The following is an 18,572-nucleotide window of genomic DNA, read 5'->3' on the forward strand; positions in this document are numbered from 1 at the left end:
GTGTGTGTGTGTGTAGTTTTTAATCCGATGGCCACAGAGATAGTGGCTATACTTGGTCAGTCTCCGGTCAGGTGAATTGTCATTTTTGGATAGTAAGAATAAAGATAGATGACACTGGCATTCAAAATGAGAAGAAATGGCTTAGATTCTAACAAATGATAGTGGTTTTCACACATACAAACTTCTAGTTGGTTTTCAGTATACATAAATGTGTGTATGTACAGGCCATCTTGCATTTTATTAATAACTATTTGATGCTAGTCTTGGTACGGTTGTGATCCACTCTTTATTTTAAAGAAACAAAATCATTCTGAATGATCAGTGTGTTCCTGCTAAACAATCACTCCAAAATTTTTAAGAAAACGTGTTGCTCAGGTGGATGCTTGTAAGGAAATTGTCCAGCCCTTAGGATTGTGTTTCTCTGCTATGTTGTATAATTACCTGCTCGGTTAGAAGGGGAGCAGGAATAAAACATGAGTATGTTAATGCAGCCTGGAGCTGATGTGGTGGTAATGATTACAATGCAGATAAAGCATTTCTCATAACTGCTGTTGCCTACTGGAGCCTTTGAAACATCTGGACCTTTAATTGAAAAATAGTATGGTGCTGTGCAAGGCAGACATGCTAAGTGAAGTCACTAATTTAGAATACAAAAATATAATTGATAAAGTGTTTTATTTACATTGTATTTAAATATTCATACTTTGTTATGCTTTGTATAACAGGGAATTACTGGGTTAAATTTTCATGAACATAGACAGTTTAAATGAGATAAATTAAGTGAAAACGTTAATGGAATTTTACACAGGAACCAGAAAGCGGTCTGCTCCTGGAGGGTGTGTATGTTTGTTTCTACTGGGGTCTTCCTTTAGGAAAGCAAATAGGTTACCCTCTTATTCTTTGGGATTAGCATTTTAGAAGAACTAACCGTCAGTTGGTAACACCGTTGCATTTCATTCATGTTAATGCTATCGTATCTTATTACTTAGTTTTTAAAAAATGAAACATTTCTTGGCATAATGGTAAATGGCTCTAATGGCAACATTATCGCCCAATAAACTGAAGCCTTCCCCACCTCTCCGGGGCAGGTTATCAGAGCTGCCCAGGAGAGTAGAAGAGCTGGTGAAGGGCGTGCAATTAACCTTTGTCCTGCATTCGCAGCAGGGGAACTGACCTAGCAGCCTTCCAAGGAAATCCAATTTAATTTAAAATGAATTTGAAAAGACAAATTAGCCATATCTATTTTAATAAGATAAAATCCCGATTCTCCCTGTGTCTGGTTTAGTTAGGACCTCAGAGGAGATTGGGCTGACTACGACTGAGGATGAACAGGAGGGAAATAACACCAGGTAGCTGAGGAAAAGCCCTGGAGACCCTGGGGCCCTGGTGGCTTGTCAGTTGCTGCAAGTGAGCGGGTCTCGCGCTGCCTGTCTCCGCAGAGAATTGCAACCTGAGACGGGCCTTTGTCTCATCAGACCTTTGGCTTGTGTTGGAGCTTGTGCCATGTTTATGTCATAGGCAGCTTGCCTGCCTCTCCAAGGACCAAACTGTTATTTTCTTGCTTTGTCATTATCGATGCACATTTGGGTACTACCAGCTGGGTAACCACATTTGGTACAGTTGCACCTCACAATTACTGATGAGTCTCTTAACCCAAGAGTGAGGATTCTCTGAGGCCCATGAGTTGGTACTTGACCACTGCGTTTTGAGAACTGAAGTGGAGGGTTCTGCCTCCTCTTCAGGGAGCTGGTGTTCCCTTGTGTTTTTATTCTCTGAAACATAGAGAGGATTTATTGAGCTCCTGCTGTGTACCCAGCAGCAAGGAAGTCTGTAACTGTTTCTGCCTTGTGCCTGCACACAAGAGGGAACTGTTCTGGAAGCTGTTACCCTGGTGTCCCTCTCTAGGACCAGCAGTCCCTGGAAGAGCTGCAAGTGCATGTGATGGGCAGAGCGGAAGGCAAGGAGGAATTCTGACCTTCCCAGCACTTCTTAGCCAGAGGGATGTTTCTAACTCAGACTGGGACCCTCAGTTCTGAAACTGGCCACAACACGAGCCAGCAGCCTCTGTGATCTTTCCTAGATATTCAGGCCTCCCCACGAGTTCTTCAGGACTAGGATTCACCAAGGGGGGAGGGTTTTAAGATGGAACAGACCTGGGTTAGAATCTTGATTCCTACCTCCACACCCCCCATCACCCACTCCCAACTGAGAGATTTGGAACAGCCTACCATGTTTCCCCAGTGGTGCTAGTGGTAAAGAATCCGACTGGCAGTTCAGGAGACGTAAGAGACATTGGGTTTGATCCCTGGGTTGGGAAGATCCCTGGAAGAGGGCTGGCAACCCATTCCATTATTCTTGCCTGGAGAATCCCATGGACAGAGGAGCCTGGCAGGCTCTGGTCCATAGGGTCGCAAAGAGTCAGACACAACTGAAGTGACTTCAATTCAATTCAGTTAAGTCGCTCAGTCATGTCCGACTGTTTGTGACCCCATGAACCGCAGCATGCCAGGCCTCCCTGTCTATCACCAACTCCCAGAGTTTACTCAAATTCATGTCCATTGAGTCTGTGATGCCATCCAACCATCTCAAATTCCAGTGAGCAATCCTCATAGGAATGTTGGGCATGTTAGATAAGATGATGCACGAGAAGTAATAGGACCCTGGTTTGTTGTTGTTTAGTCGCCAAGTTGTGTCCAACTCTTTGGCGACTGCATGTACTGCAGCTTGCCAGGCTCCTTTGTCCATGGTATTTCTCAGGCAAGAATACTGGAGTGGGTTGTCTTTTCCTTCTCCAGGGGTTTCCCTGGGTTTCCCAACCCAGGAATTGAACTCGTGTCTCCTGCATTGGCAGGCAGGTTCTTTACCACTGAGCCACCAGGGAAGCCCTTGGACCCTGGTCATTTCAGTTCAGTCGCTCAGTCATTTCTGACTCTTTGGGACCCCATGAACCGCAGCACACCAGGCCTCCCTGTCCATCACCAACTCCTGGACTTTACTCAAATTCATGTCCATTGAGTCTGTGATGCCATCCAACCATCTCATCCTCTGTCGTCCCCTTCTCCTCCCACCTTCAATCTTTCCCAGCATCAGGGTCTTTTCAAATGAGTCAGCTCTTTGCCGCATGTGGCCGAAGTATTGGAGTTTCAGCTTCAGCATCAGTCCTTCCAGTGAGTATTCAGGACTGATTTCCTTTAGGATGGATTGGTTGGATCTCTTTGCAGTCCAAGGGACTCTCAAGAGTCTTCTCCAACACCACAGTTCAAAAGCATCAATTCTTCAGCACTCAGCTTTCTTTATAGTCCAGCTCTCACATCCATACATGACTACTGGAAAAACCATAGCTTTGGTTAGACGGGCCTTTGTTGACAAAGTAATGTCTCTGCTTTTGAATATGCTGTCTAGATTGGTCATAACTTTTCTTCGAAGGAGCAAGTGTCTTTTAATTTCATGGCTGCAGTCACCATCTTCAGTGATTTTGGAACCCCCCAAAATAAAGTCTCTCACTGTTTCCACTGTTTCCCCATCTATTTCCCATGAAGTGATGGGACCAGATGCCATGATCTTCGTTTTCTGAATGTTGGGTTTTAAGCCAACTTTTTCACTCTCCTCTGTCACTTTCACCAAGAGGCGCTTTAGTTCTTCTTTACTTTCTGCCATAAGGGTGGTGTCATCTGTATATCTGAGGTTATTGATATTTCTCCCGGCAGTCTTGATTCCATCTTGTGCTTCTTCCAGCCCAGTGTTTCTCATGATGTACTCTGCATATAAGTTAAATGAGTACGGTGACAATATACAGCCTTGACGTACTCATTTCCCTATTTGGAACCAGTCTGTTGTTCCATGTCCACTTCTGACTGGACCTCCGTACAGGTCCAGTATGCTTCCTGACCTGCATACAGATTTCTCAAGAGGCAGGTAGGTGGTCTGGTATTCCCATCTCTTTAAGAATTTACCACAGTTTGTTGTGATTCACATAGTCAAAGGCTTTGACATAGTCAATAAAGCAGATATTGTTTTGGAACTCTCTTACTTTTTTGATGATCCAGTGGATGTTGGCAGTTTGATCTCTGGTTCCTCTGCCTTTTCTAAATCCGGCTTGAACATCTGGAAATTCATGGTTCATGTACTGTTGAAGCCTAGTTGGAGAATTTTGAGCATTACTTTGCTAGCATGTGAGATGAGTGCAGTTGTGCAGTAGTCTGAGCATTCTTTGGCATTGCCTTTCTTTGAGAATAGAATAAAAACATACACTTTTTCAGTTCTGTGGCCACTGTTGAGTTTTCCAAATTTGCTGGCATATTGAGTGCAACACTTTCACAGCATCATCTTTTAGGATTTGAAGTAGCTTAACTGAAATTCCATCATCTCTACTGGCTTTGTTTGTAGTGATGCTTCCTAAGGCCCACTTGACTTCGCATTCCAGGATGTCTGGCTCTAGGTGAGTGATCAGACCATCATGATTATCTGGGTCATGAAGATCTTTTTTGTACAGTTCTTCTGTGTATTCTTGCCACCTCTTCTTAATATCTTCTGCTTCTGTTAGGTCCATACCGTTTCTGTCCTTTATTGTGCCCATCTTTGCATGAAGTATTCCCTTGGTATCTCTAATTTTCTTGAGATCTCTAGTCTAGTTCTTTTTCTTGCTCCTGTTTATATTTCAACATGTATTTGTAAACTGTTAGATGCAGACTTTCTCAATTGGCTCTTTGCAGTTGTACCATTTTCATAGTGTAAAAAAAAATGTATTTTCTGCTGCAGACAACCATCTTTCTCTGTCATCAGAGGTGTAGACTTTTTGTGTGGCCTTTGCTTGTTGAGAGTAACACCTCTCCCAGTTATTTCACATGTGCGTTTTGAGGATGAAAGTGAATTTTGTAATTGGAGAAATATAAAGCTATTTATTTCCATTTTGTCTGATGTTTTTACATTGTTTGCTAGGAGGTGCGTCAGGGACTTGAATTAATTATAATTACTGAAGAGACATACACTGATTGAGCAAATAAAGTAGTAAGCCCATTTGTGCCAAGGCCATCTAATTAAATTCTAACTTTGGATAAGCTAGATGTGCATGAAAGATTAATTTTAAGAGGTTTTTATGACTTCCTAAATTATGATTCAGTGAAATTTTGAATTATATCATCAAGAAACATTGAGTCTTAAAGTAATAAAGCAGTCATGAACCTACTACAGTACAGAAATGTGTGGGTTTTAAAAAGCTATTCAAAATTAAGGAGCTAGCATGGCCTTTAATTTGTATTTTTCAGAGAATCTTTCACTTAATGGTAAAGTCAGTTTGTTTATTTACTTACTTGGCTGCACTGCACAGCCTGCAAAGTCTCAGTTCCCTGACCAGGGATTGAACTGTGCCACCTGAATTGAAAGCATGGAGTCTTAACCACTGGACTGCCAGGAAAGTCCCTGAAGTTGTATGTTGACATTTAAAATTTTTGAAACATTTAACCAACTGAAACCCTGCAAGAAATGAATATGATAGGTGCACCTGAATTATCTCCTTCAATATTTATACAATGTTATATTCTCCAAATACTTCACTATCTCTGGAATTAAATTGTCCTTGGGGTACTTGGAGGGTTGTACCAAATTTTCCATATAATTTAGGAGGGTGATAATGGCTCTACTGTAACCTTTTCTAGAGATACATCATCTAGTAATGGAGCCACGTATACATTCTCCATTGAGTTTTAATTTTAAAAGTTGATATTAAATCTTAAAAAGACTCATTATATTATGATAATTGATAGAGTTTAAAACATGTAACTCTTCTTTATGGTTTTTAAAAAACCTATTTTTACTTTTAAAGCATATTGATTTTATTATATAAATGATTTAAAAATGAAGAGGTCCCTAAACTTACCCTAGGTGATGGGACTTAGTTCATGCAAATTACCTTTCCCTGATAATATCATCATTATAGAACCCATTGTTTGTATAATTAAATGCAAAGTGCTATGTAACATTAATGATCTAAAGAATCCCACAATGGCTATGAAAATTCAAAATGGACACTTTACATCCCATTATGCTTTAAGATGACTGGATTGTGCTTGTGAGAGCACCTCCTGGTACAGGCTGTAACCATCCTGAGGCTGAATGAGGAAAGAATTCTATGGCTCTTCTCTCATAAATACTGATCTTTCCCTGTTGTCTCCACTTCTCAACCTGGTTTGAAGGGACTTTTTGTTGAAGATCTGCCTGGTCTGAGCAACAGCGTAAGTAACAATATAAAGATTAATTGACATTATGTGACAATTTGCAGTTCACAGAGAACTTCAGCGTGCTTCATTTTTGCTTTGTCCAGTGAGTCTTTTGAGATAGAAGTCTCATCTGTATTTCATGGCTGAAGAAATTGACTTTCAGAGAGGTTATGAGCTTGCCCAGCATTAGACCACTCAAGGCTGGCAGGGCCAGGTCCAGGTCAGTTCTGTAGACTCTGCAAAGAGGTCCCTAGTGAACAGAATCCATGATAGGGAAACCTGGTAGCATCAGGAACTGCTTTCTGAATTTAAGACTTAGAGTAAATGGTCATTATGCCAGATGCAGTATGGGTAGACTTTCTTTTTTTTTTTTTTCCTTCATTCCCCTGTCACCCCTTTCCACCATTTTGTAAAATTGCTCACTGGTATTCAAACATGAATGATAGCTGGTCTTTCAGTTGATGTCTTAAAAAAAATTATTCAAGGCTGTTACTCAAACTTCACATGATAACAGTTTGAAACAATAGCTCTAGGCATTTTTTTTTTCAAAAGTGGGAAAAGACTGTCAGAGTATAAAAACAAGGAAGATTTATTTTAAATAGAGAAAATCTTTACTTGCGAGCAACAATATCTTTTCTTGTTTTAGGTCCAGGACTGTAATCAAGTCTGACTTTCTGCAACTCCATGGGTTGTAGCCCACCAGGCTCCTCTGGCCATGGAATTCTCCAGGCAAGAATACTGGACTGGGTTGCCATTCCCTTCTCCAGGGGATCTTCCTAACCCAGGGATTGAACCCAGGTCTCCTGCATTGCAGGCAGATTCTTTACCATCTGAGCCACCAGAGAAGCCACATATTTATCATAGATGCTATAGAAAGAAAATATCAGAAAATGATCAGCCTAAGAAAAAAGAATGGAAATGATATTTTCTATGCTGTCTTGTACTCTTTAAAAGGGTTATAGATAGTCTGGCTCATTCCACGGTGTTTAGTAGCTGAGTTATTTTATTGGAGATTCTCATATATATATGAAGGGGTGTCTATGGAGATGGACTCCAGTGGCACTAGTGGTAAAGAACCCACCTGCCAATGCCAGAGATATAAGAGTTGTGGGTTCAATCCCTGGGTCAGGAAGATCCCCTGGAGGAGGGCATGGCAAGCCACTCCAGTATTCTTGCCTGGAAAATCCCATGGACAAAGGAGCTTGACGGGCTACAGTCCAGAGGGTAGCAAAGAGTTGAACATGACTGAAGCGAAGTTTTTCCAGTTTCCTGAGGTCTGGAACTAAGATCAGTGGGTAAAAGCTGCAGAGAAAGTGTCCCCTAGTGTAAAGAAATGTTTTAGCCATCAAAACTGTTTACCTGCAGACTTCAGAGGGTGGCGGGGACTTCATCAGTGGAAAGTGTTCAGGACAGCTCGTAGGTAACCATTTGGTGAAAATGTCTTAAAGGGGATGACCCTTAAATTCCTTGTAGTTTTAAAAGTATGAATGGCAATGAAGGTTTTGTGTGTGTGTGTGTGTGTGTGTGTGTGTGTTTTCCAAGTCTCTGAATTTAAATCTAGGGGAGAAAAAGACAGCTTAATGAAGAAACAACATTTGCTGAGCATTTACTATAGACTGGGCACAGTGATAAGTGCTTTATATGGGTAGTCTGATTGAATCCTTTCAACAATTCCATAAAGAGGTACTTTTATAATATACCGTTTCTCTGTGGAAATAGTGACCCAGATAGGTTAAGTAAAATTGTCCAAGGACACACAATAAGTGAGAATTGAACCCAGGTCTTTCTGATTCCACAACTTACACTCTTAATCACCATACTGCAATGCCTCACTAGCTCCTATTAATAGAATAAGGATCCTGGAGGTACCCAGATCAGAACTTGACCTTGTTAAAGAAAGAGTGACAGTTGACGTTCTTAATAATAAAAGCTTAATGTAACCAAGGTTGGTGATTCAGAGGAAATTAATGAGATTTTGTCAATTTTATTTTAAACTTAACTTGTCAGAAAATACAGTGTCCAGTGACAAACTGTAGGAATGTTTTTGACAAATTAACTTGACTACAGGTGCCAGATCAGGGAAATGTTAATTTAATAGCCTTTAAGCATTCCAGATTTATTGAGGGTTAAGATAGCACTACAGAGTCAAGCCCCTGGTTCTGAATGGATTTGTCATAGAATTTTATACAAAATCTATTGAGAAGTTCAGTGCCACTATTTTGTATGTAAAAAAGTGAGTTCTTTCCATGAACTCATTAAGCCAGCATTTGTTGAGAGCAGAATGCTTCAATCTGGGGTTTTTGTTTCTTCTTCACATAGACCCCTGTTTAATTTCTCGTAGTTGATTAAACTTGGCTTAGGCCAGAAATAGGCTCAAATTTGCTTAAAATCCTTTCTGTGATCAAATGAAGTCCCCTAACCATCATCAGTGTAATGACAATCTGAGACCCCTCTCCCAAGTCTGATATTATGTTATTAAAGGCTAGGCTGTTGGTAGGCCTTCTCTGATGGCTCAGACGGTAAAGAATCCACCTGCAATTCAGGAGACCTGAGTTCGATCCCTGGGTTGGAAAGGTCTCCTGGAGGAGGGCATGGCAACCCACTCCAGTATTCTTGCCTGGAAAATCCCCATGGACAGAGGAGATTGGTAGGCTACAGTCCATGGATTCACAAAGAGTCCAACATGTCTGACTAAGCACAGGCTGTTGGTAGACTGTAGCATCCTTTGGTCCTTGTTGAGGGAGTTAGGGAAGAAGGTACTGGTGGAATGGAACTGCAGCCATTCCTTTTAAGAGTTTTAACTTTTGAGGCCACAAATAATCCTTTTATCAATTTGCATCATTACATTGTCTGGATACACTGATATATTTATTTCTACATTAAAATTACATATAATGATCTGCTTGTGCAGTTGTGACTAATGGAATAATGTTGCCTGCCTTTTGTCTCTTTAATTCTAGAAGCCAAGCTGTCCATCCTTTCTCTGTTCCTTTCTGTTGACAGAGAAATTGAACACTTAGCAACAGTTTTGAGGTCTGATATTCAATTTATTATTGATAAGCCTTGGTGTTAAGTAGTGCTGCTAACTGAACCTTCTGTCCTTAATTCAGCTAATTCACTTGATATAATGTTTCTGAATTCAAGATGATTTTTAACTGAGTGCCATCTATTGTTCTTCTTGCTTCCTCTATTTTGGAAACTACCAGGTACATGATTCTGATATTAACTTTATGATAGGCAGCAAAATGTATATTATTTTAATTAATGGGATCAGATGGGGAAAAATCTGGAATAGATATAATATTTTAATTCATCATGATGTTCAAATTCTATATATTTCATTTCTATACCCATTCATATTCCATGTATAGAAGTTATTTTAAATTTTTAAGTCTTTACATTTTACAAACTAATGATTAATTGGATGACATACAGTTCATAGTACTGATATTTCATGATTGGCATAAAGACACTTTTTTAAAAAGTGAGCTTTTGCAATATATATCACAAGCCACAAAGCATTCATATTCTTTGTCCTAGTAATCGACTCCTTAGCATATGAGCACAAACATTTATATAAGAGAATGTTTCTGAGAATAGTATTCGTAATAACAGCCATTTAATAACAGAGGAATAGGTTAATAGTACCTTACCTTTATGAAAGTGAACATGTTAGTTGCTCAGTCATGTCTGACTCTTCACGACCCCATGGACACTGTAGCCCGCCAGGCTTCTCTGTTCACGGAATTCTCCAGGCAAGAATACTGGAGTGGGTAGCTATTCCCTTCTTTAGGAGATCTTCCTGACCCAGGGATCGAACTTGGGTCCTCTACATGGGAGACAGATTGTTTTCTGTTTGGGCCCACCAGTACCTTTGTATGCTATATGCAGGTGTTTAAAAATCGTGTGTTAAAAGAATGTTCATCCTCACTCCATCAATATGGGTAACTGTTAAGAACTACTACATACCCACCCTTGTTAGGTGCTAGGGATACTTTAGAGAAGAAAGAGGGCTCCTAAAGAGGGGCCTGGGAAGTAGAAGAGGTATAGGTGGTTTGCCTGGGACAGGAGAGGAGTGGGAGGAGTGGCAGGCCCATTCTGAAAGCCAGTCTGAGGACTTCTTTCAGTTCAGTGAGCCGGTACCACACCCCTGCTGCACTCTTTGCCCTAGGAGAATATAAAATGGCTGAGACACAGTTTTCTCCTTTATATAATGTACCATTATGCGAGAGACTGGGAAAGGACATGGTAATGGTAGGTAGAAAAAATGAAACCATATGGCTGCGCAAGTCAGATTGCTAGGAGGCAGAGAAGTGAAGTCGCTCAGTTGTGTCCAACTCTTTGCGACCCATAGGCTGTAGTGTACCAGGCTCTTCCGTCCATGGGATTTTCCAGGCAACAGTACTGGAGTGGATTGCCATATCCTTCTCCAGGGGATCTTCCCAACCCAGGGCTCGAACCCAGGTCTCCCGCATTATAGACAGACGCTTTACCGTTTGAGCCACCAGGAGGCAGAGAAGGGGAAATTAATTTGGTCTTCCACCTTCTAGGAAAAGGAGGCATTTAAAGGACAGAAGAGAGGCACTTTTTGTTTCATGGCTATATGTCAGCTATGTTATATACATTTTATTTACTTTTCTAAGTAAGGGAAGGGAGGTTCTGAGGAGTACAGTTACCTGCCCAAAGTCTCCGGTCTAGCAGCTAAGAAAGCAGCAGAGCCTGGATTCAAACCTGGGTCTGGCTGAGCACGAATCTGTGCTCTTCACCTGTCTTCAATATACTTTAGCAATGATACATTGAGACCAGAATGTGAAGGGTATTAACTATCTTGCTAAAGAACTAGAATGCTAACACTGGGGAGAGCCATCGTTTATTTCTGTGTGATAGGCATGGTCAGTGATTAGAGAAAAAATCACTTCAGTAGCAGTAAGAAAATAAAGATATGGAGAGAGGAGAGATTTTTAGACACAGGGAGATAAGAGACTGCTGCAATGGTCTTGCTGAGAAGTGATGAAGCTTGAACTAGGGCAGAAAGATTTGAGAAATATTTCAGAGACGTTTGAAAGGAGTTAAGGTTCTTAGCTTGAGTGATGGAGTAGGTGGTGAGAGCCATACATGAGATCGAAGATGAAATGAGAGAAGCTGAAGGAGGAAATGGGTCTTGGGCATGTTGAGTTTGAGATTTTGGCTGCATTGGCCAGGCTATCATGGACAAGCCGTGTAATGTGAACTCTGAAGTCTAGTTGGTCTTCATCAGTTGCGTTTGTGTTGAGGAATAGTTTTGCTTCAAGAATACTTTTCTTTCTGACACCTGAACCAGGGGCATTTCCCAATTTGGGGGCTGCTCTGGAGAGAGAGGTGTTCAACTCCAAACCTGCCAGCTCAATGTGAGTTTCTTACTTTTCTTTCTTTAATAAAAATGACTTAACCTGCCGTTGAAAGTGTCTGAGTTATATTTTCAGCTTATTTTCCCAACAGCCTGTCATAGCACTGGCACATAGTGTGTGCTTAATAAATTTTGCCAGGTACCTTAACATAGGCTACATTTTCAAAGTTGGTCCTTTCTCTTACTTAAAGCTCTCTTAAGCTCTGTGTAGTAGCTCTTTTTCTCTCCTTTTTGGCCATTTAATGATAAATATTTTGTTTGTAATTATAAAAATAATACCATGCTCAGTTTAGAAAATGCAGAAAAATATAAAGCAGAAAATTAAAATTAAAATCCCATGTCTCAGGGAGAATTCATATTCACTTTTTTGTATATTGGTATAGAAAGTATTGAAATACAGTAAGTGTCTTTTCCTTGGGTTAATGGTTCTATTGGATGGAAGGGTAAATTTTTTTTTTTTTTTAATCTAGGAGGCTTTTTTGAACTGTCTTTAGGTTGCCTCTGAGCTCTCATAGTAGCCTGTACTTTCCCTCTTAAAGCTTTTCACACATTGTACAGTATAGATCTTCAGCAGACCATGAATCTGATGAAGATCTGCACTGTGTCTTAACTTTGTCTTCAGAGCCCAATATGGTGTCCAGTGGGTTTGTGTTGAATGCATGAGAGACTGGGAAGGGTGGAGCTAAACCAGTTTCCCCAGTCTCTGTTGTGACCCTTCCCTTGTGCTCTAATTATGCTTCCCTTTCCCCATTTCTGTATTGTGAAACACATATGTTGCCACACAGTGAAACTGTATGATGTGATCTTTGCTTATTGCTAGTTGCTTTTTAATAGTTAGATGTTAGCTCTTTGGAATATTGCTTGCCTTGATGTGTGATGAATACTTTTAATCCTTTGGTCACCTTTCTTTTTTTTAAATAAGTTAATTACTTTCTATTATGTTGATGGATTGTTTTATGTTTTAGATGATTCTCTCTAAATATTGCAACACAGGGACTATTAGATAGAGCTAACTGCCACCACTTTGAGTTTTTTCTGAAGAGGCTCCTTATTAAAAAATACATAATTTCAAGGTTTGTGCAAGGCATTTTTCCCCAGTCATCAATGCCTCAAGATGGAATTAGAAGATTAAAAAGATAAAGTGCTTTATTCATTTAATAAGTATGTGCCGTATTTATTCTCATAGTTTTCCCCACACTTGCTATTTCACTATGAAATAGAGGGTACCATATAACTATCTGCTTTCATTTCCTAGACAATGATGACTCCTTGCAGTCAGATGACAGTGGTAGTGATTTCCAGAGTTGCAGTCCCCCCTGGTTCTCCTTGGGCAGCTCCTTAGAATGCTCCCTCTCGAGGAAACGGCAGTGTTTTTGGCATGTTTTTGAGAAGGAGCAGGAGACAGGTGTCCAGGCTTGGAGAGTGGGGACTGATTCTGTTTAGGATAACTTTAGTGAAAGAGGTGCTGATGTTTAGAGTGGTGGCTTTGGAGTCAGACAGACATGGATTTGAGTCCTGGCTCTTCACTTCGGTTATGGGATCTTGAGCCAATGACTGTAGCCTTGTAAGCCTTGGCTTTCTCTTTTATATTATGAGGGTAATGGTAGAACCCTACCTCTTATAGTGATTGTGAGAATTAAATAACTTAGGCAGACATTTAGCAGAGTTTAATGCTTAGCTGTAAATAAATGTTGGCTCTTATTGTAATAATAGGTTTTATTAATAGGACTTCTACAGCATCCATCTTTGGCCTCATGTGACCTTTAATAGACTTGAGTAATAGAAATGGGTCTGATTATGAAACTTAGGCCCTTTCTAGACACTGCACTGCATTTCTAAAGCACTTTATAGTTTACAGAGTACGTTCACATTTGTCATTTCATTGAATCTTTGTATCTTGAGATACTGTGATTCCTATAGCCCTTCAGTTCCAAGTTCTTCCAAGAAAGGAGGAGGAATAAAGAGAAATAAGAAGGGAGAGCAGTGACAGCAACTAGGGGGTCTGAAAATGAGTTTGAGAAGAGAGGGGTGAGAGAGTGTATAAACCTACTCCAGAAAGATTGCAGCTGTTTTCATTTTAACCTTTGACTGCCTAACAAAATGACACATGCTGTTTAGAGACATCTTTGCTAGTCATTGAAGTTATTACTTCCAAGCTAAAAACTGTGTGTGTGTGTGTGCACACACGCATGTACACGTGTGTGCATAAGAGAGAGAGAGCTTTATGTAGGAAAATTATCTTTTGTATTATTTGTGTTTATAACATAGAAGGAAGACAATAAAGAAAAAAAACAACCCTATGGATCTAATATTAGATGCTGGGTTATATGAGAAGTGGAATTTCTCTTAAAATGTCTTCTATACTGCTTCTATGTATTTCCTTACCCTAGTTCTGATATTTTTTTTCCACCTTTAGATCGATACAATCCTATAGAGGGTGTTAAAGATGGAACCAGTTGATTGCTCAAGTCCCTCCATCTCCATCTGCTACCAGGAAACAGGCCCGTAGAAGTAGGACAAGTGGGATGGATGGAAGAAACTAACATTTATTGAGTTCCTGCCATGTGTCCCAGCAGGCGTTTGAGCCATCCATGCATTCATTCTGTAGCTGAGCAGATTTTTTTTGGAGAGTCCTCTGTGCACCAGGCACAGTGCTAGCCATTGTGTACAGAGCAGTAAACAAAGCAAACACTATTACGGCTGCCCTCATGGGAGCTCAGAGGCCAGCGGGGAAGGCATGCACTGAAGATGCATGCAAATAAATGTCATACCAAATTGTTAAGCGTTCTGAAGGAAATGAACAAGACAAGAGTGAGAGGTCAACTGTGGAAAGGTCTTCTTTCTATAGGATTATCAGTGGAGGTTTCTCTAAGGAGGTGTCGTGTGAGCTGAGCCTTGAATAAGGATACCAATAGTAGCAATCCTCACAAGAACTCTCTAGCGCATCCTATCTTTGTCACCTTATGTATGAGAAAGAGGAAGAGTTAAGTAACCAGCCCGAGGCCACATGCTAGAGAATGCAAAAGTCGTAAGAAAGAGCCTCCTAGATACCTGAGGAGCACTCGCAGTGGCCTTAAGAGGGGAAGAAGCAGTCGAGGCACACATTCAGGACGTTCCTAGAAGGCCAGTGTAGCTGAAGTAGGTGGGGGAAGAAAGGCAGGAGATGACACTGGGGGGTTAGGCAAGCGTCAGATCTTGCGGTGCCTTGTTGCACACTGCATGGAGTTTGGATTTCATCCAGAGTGTCATAGGAGCCACTCAGACAGGAGTGTAACGTAATCAAATTTGATGATGCAGTTTAGTATCCACAGATTCAGCGAACTGTGGATTGTGCAGTACTGTAGTCTGTATCGAGTGAAAAAAATCACTTACAAGTGGACCCTTGCAGTTCAAACCCATGTCATTCAGGGGTCCTCTGCAATTTTCATCTATTGGCAGTACATGAGGGAAGGACAGGGGCTGAGGGTCAAGAGGCACGGTTCGTGGGAAGTGTGAGGAGAGAAGTGTGCAGTAGTGTTCTCAGGTGGGGTGCAGGTTGGATCAGGAGATACAGTAGGCTTGCTGTACAGTGCTGAGTGTCTGAGTTTTATCATCATAGGATTTAAAGTAAAATCCATCTGTACGGTTACGTGATTTTTCTCCAGTGTTTAGCTGAGGAATGCAGACGGTTGGGGTCAAACAAGATTGATGCTCTGCCTTCCGTGTCCAGGGGAGTAAGAGCGTATTAAAATTGTATTTGTGGAACTTCCTGATGGTCCAGTGACCAAGGCTCCACACTCCCAGTGCAGGAGGCCTGGGTTTGATCCCTGTTCAGGGAACTAGATCCCACATGCCACAGCTAAAAGATCTAGCTCACGGCAGCAAAGATCCCATGTGTTGCAGTTAAGACCTGGTGTAGCCAAATAAATAAGTAAAAATATTTTTACAAATTATATCTGCAAAGGAATGATTATAATGGCTGTAATGGCTATGTAGTCTGGGGGTGGGGTGTTGGGAAATAAGGGTGACTGATAGATAATTAAGAGCTGGTTCAACAGATTATAGGTTGCAGAATTTGAGGGACTTCTTGAATAGATGAGGTGGAGGTATATTAAAGTATATTCAGGTTTTCACCTTGTGGTCTAGTGGTTAGGATTCGGCACTGTCACCGCCACAGCCCAGGTTCAGTCCCTGGTCAGGGAACTGATATCCCGCAAGGTATGTGGCAAGGCCCAAATTTAAAAACAAACTAATCTAATTAAAAATTTTAAAGTGTATTCAGTGAGTCGGTGTTCTGACCTGGGATATTGGTGGTGTTATAAATCTCCAATGTACCCAGTACAATCAGTGATTTGAGGAGTGGATGGAAAGGCATTGGGAGTGACATGGTCTAGGGATTGAGAGCCTTGGGCATTGGACAGATTGTGCTTTTAGAATGATGGCAGGAATTGGGGTGGGAAAGACTGTCCAAGAACTCAGGCCTTAGTGAGGGAGCAGGACGAGCAAAGGCTGGTGGATAACAGAAACAGGAAAGGAGAGAGAGAGGATGGTGTAGTTGGGTGGCTGGGGTCTCAAAGGAACAGGGGTTTTTGTAAGCAAGGAGAATTAATAGTTTGGAAATAGCAGGACCAAGAATACCTACCCTGCCTGCTGGCCTTAAAGGTTTGGAGGTTAAAAAGAACAAAGCAAAACAGTCTTCTGGACAGTAGAGGAAGTAGTATCCTCATGACTGGCAGGTTTCAATTACGGCAAAGAGGTGGAGGAATGTTTTTAAAAAAGAAGTAATGATTTATGGGGAGTTTGCTGATTTGTGCAGGAGTTCCAGAGGGGAGTGGACGGTTTGGGAGGGAGGAGAGAGAGGCGTGGAGGAGGGATTAGGAACATGTAGGTCAGTGTGAGTGTGGCGGTTAGGGCAGTCATAAGACCAGAGACCCTTGAACTTTAGTTCAGATGAGTGAAGTAAAGAGATGTACTGCATAATGGAGTTAGCCCCCCATCGTCTCCGAGAAAGAAAGCACTTGGTTCCAGTACTGCTAAATGCTTCCTCAGAGAATATGGCGGCTTAGCCTAAGGTCTCAGGGAGTGATATAGCAGTTCTCAGGGAGGGCAGCTGATGCCAGGGTCACTCTGAGTAAGCAGCAGAACAAGTCTCCTGACACCAAGCATTAGGTCTGCCCACCACTCTGATTTGTTCATTTTAGTTGTAGTGCTCATTTACCTCGCTGCTGGCAGAGCTGGATCCATTCGAGCAGCAGAAAATTCAAATTAGAAAAAACAAAAACAACAGAACTCTTAAAACTGTAAACAACGTTTCCCCTTCAGGACCACCCCAGGCTCATCAGTTGGTCTGTGCCCAAAGAATGAGAGCGCGGGTCCTGAAGGGCAGGCGTCGTAGCCCAGTGGGGTCTGCATGACCGGAACTCTGTGCTTTAGCCTCACGCATGTGCTCTGTCCACAGGGTCACGTGGGCACAACAGCGACCAAGAAGATCGATGTCTACCTCCCCCTGCACTCGAGCCAGGACAGACTGCTGCCGATGACGGTGGTGACTATGGCCAGCGCCAGGGTGCAGGACCTCATCGGGCTCATCTGCTGGCAGTACACCAGCGAAGGACGGGAGCCGAAGCTCAAGTAATCCTCCCTTTTCTCAGCAGCTCTGGTTTCTGGCTGTCTCCTGGCCACCCGTGCTGCCCTCTGGGCCCGGCCAGTCTTTCTAGGCATTGGCCTGGGAGCCAGATGTCCACACTGATCCAGGCCAGGCTGCTCACCAGATCTTGGGCCCGTGTAACTCAGGCTTGTTATCTCAGAGAGTCTGCCTGCCAAATAGACCCAAGTTTATGAATCCAGACCCAAGGAAATGCCTTTCCAAACCCTTCTGTGATGCTTGCTGATTTTATAAAAGGGGCGTGGACGGTAACGGGAGGGAACTCGTGTTTGTTGAGCAGGGATCGTGAGATGGATGTGGCGCCGGACGCTGCATACCTGATTTCTCATTTAATTCTCCCACTTCCTGTGAGATGAGCATCGCAGTTCTTGTTTAGCAGAGGAGGCGGCTCAGGATCAGAGTTGTTCTTTGCTGATGTTTACACCTGTGGGAGAAGACCCAGTCAGAATTTGATTCCCAATCTGTTTGATGCCGTGATTTTTACATTATTTCCCTTTGATCTGAATTATAGTTTTCTTTGTTATCAGTCAGTGGTCCAGTTTTTCCCTAGACTCCATTCCTCATTAAACTGTTACATTAAAAATGCAGTGCTTGAAAGCAGAGTCTCTGTGCTTGTTCTCCGTAACTTAAAGTCTAAAGTGGCTTGCTGCTCTAGTCCTCCCATGCTTGAATGTCTTGTCTGACAGGCCTCCTCTCTAGTTTCAGGTGCCCATCCTAGCCGTAGGGCTAAATGCAGTGGGTGCCTTCATTTTGAAAATGGATTCCCATGAAGGCTTTTTCTTCTCGCAGTTTGAGTTAGAATGGTCCAGTCTGTCGTGTGTGTGTTTAGGTACATTAAATTTGTACTTTAAATCTTTCTTTCAAGTTCTCGTTGACAGTGCCTTCCACTTTTCCTGAAAAAATTGTAGATATAAAGATAATCCTTATTGTTCCTAAGGCAGTAGGAAGCCTTTCCAACCAAGATATCACATAGGCTCAGAAAAGGGTTGAGTCTGCAGCTGTACTCAAGGCTCAGCTACGGTGTTGTTCCTTTTCAGCATAAAGTGGAAACAAGCCCGTGCTAGTGACTTTATAAATGTTGTCTGAGTTAATTCTTAGAACATTGCTTGATGTGGGAACTGAAACCAAGAGAGGCAAAGGAACTTGTCCAGGATTACACAGTGAGCTGAGCTGTGGCATACAGTTTACAAACAAGGAAACTAAAGCATGGAGAGGCTAAGTAACTTTTCTGTATTACATTGTAAATGGTAGAACTGGTATTTAAACCCAAGAATTTCTTTTTTTTTTAATTGAATAAATGATTATTTAAATTCTATAGTACTTTCAT

General features: G+C 41.7%; 1 protein-coding gene across 27 annotated transcripts in view; it reads left to right on the forward strand.

Annotated features, from left to right (window-relative positions):
• The window catches only part of MAPKAP1 (MAPK associated protein 1), a 240,722-nt gene that overhangs the window by 99,167 nt on the left and 122,983 nt on the right, over positions 1–18,572 (forward strand). For all 27 annotated transcript variants that reach the window (XM_069582427.1, XM_069582445.1, XM_069582428.1 and 24 more), the window contains one exon: positions 17,039–17,211. In XM_069582427.1, coding sequence (XP_069438528.1) covers positions 17,039–17,211 — 173 coding nt within the window. The remainder of the gene's footprint in view (positions 1–17,038; positions 17,212–18,572) is intronic.

Source organism: Ovis canadensis, chromosome 3 (assembly GCF_042477335.2).
Source record: "Ovis canadensis isolate MfBH-ARS-UI-01 breed Bighorn chromosome 3, ARS-UI_OviCan_v2, whole genome shotgun sequence".
In the NCBI taxonomy this organism is placed as follows: domain Eukaryota; kingdom Metazoa; phylum Chordata; class Mammalia; order Artiodactyla; family Bovidae; genus Ovis; species Ovis canadensis.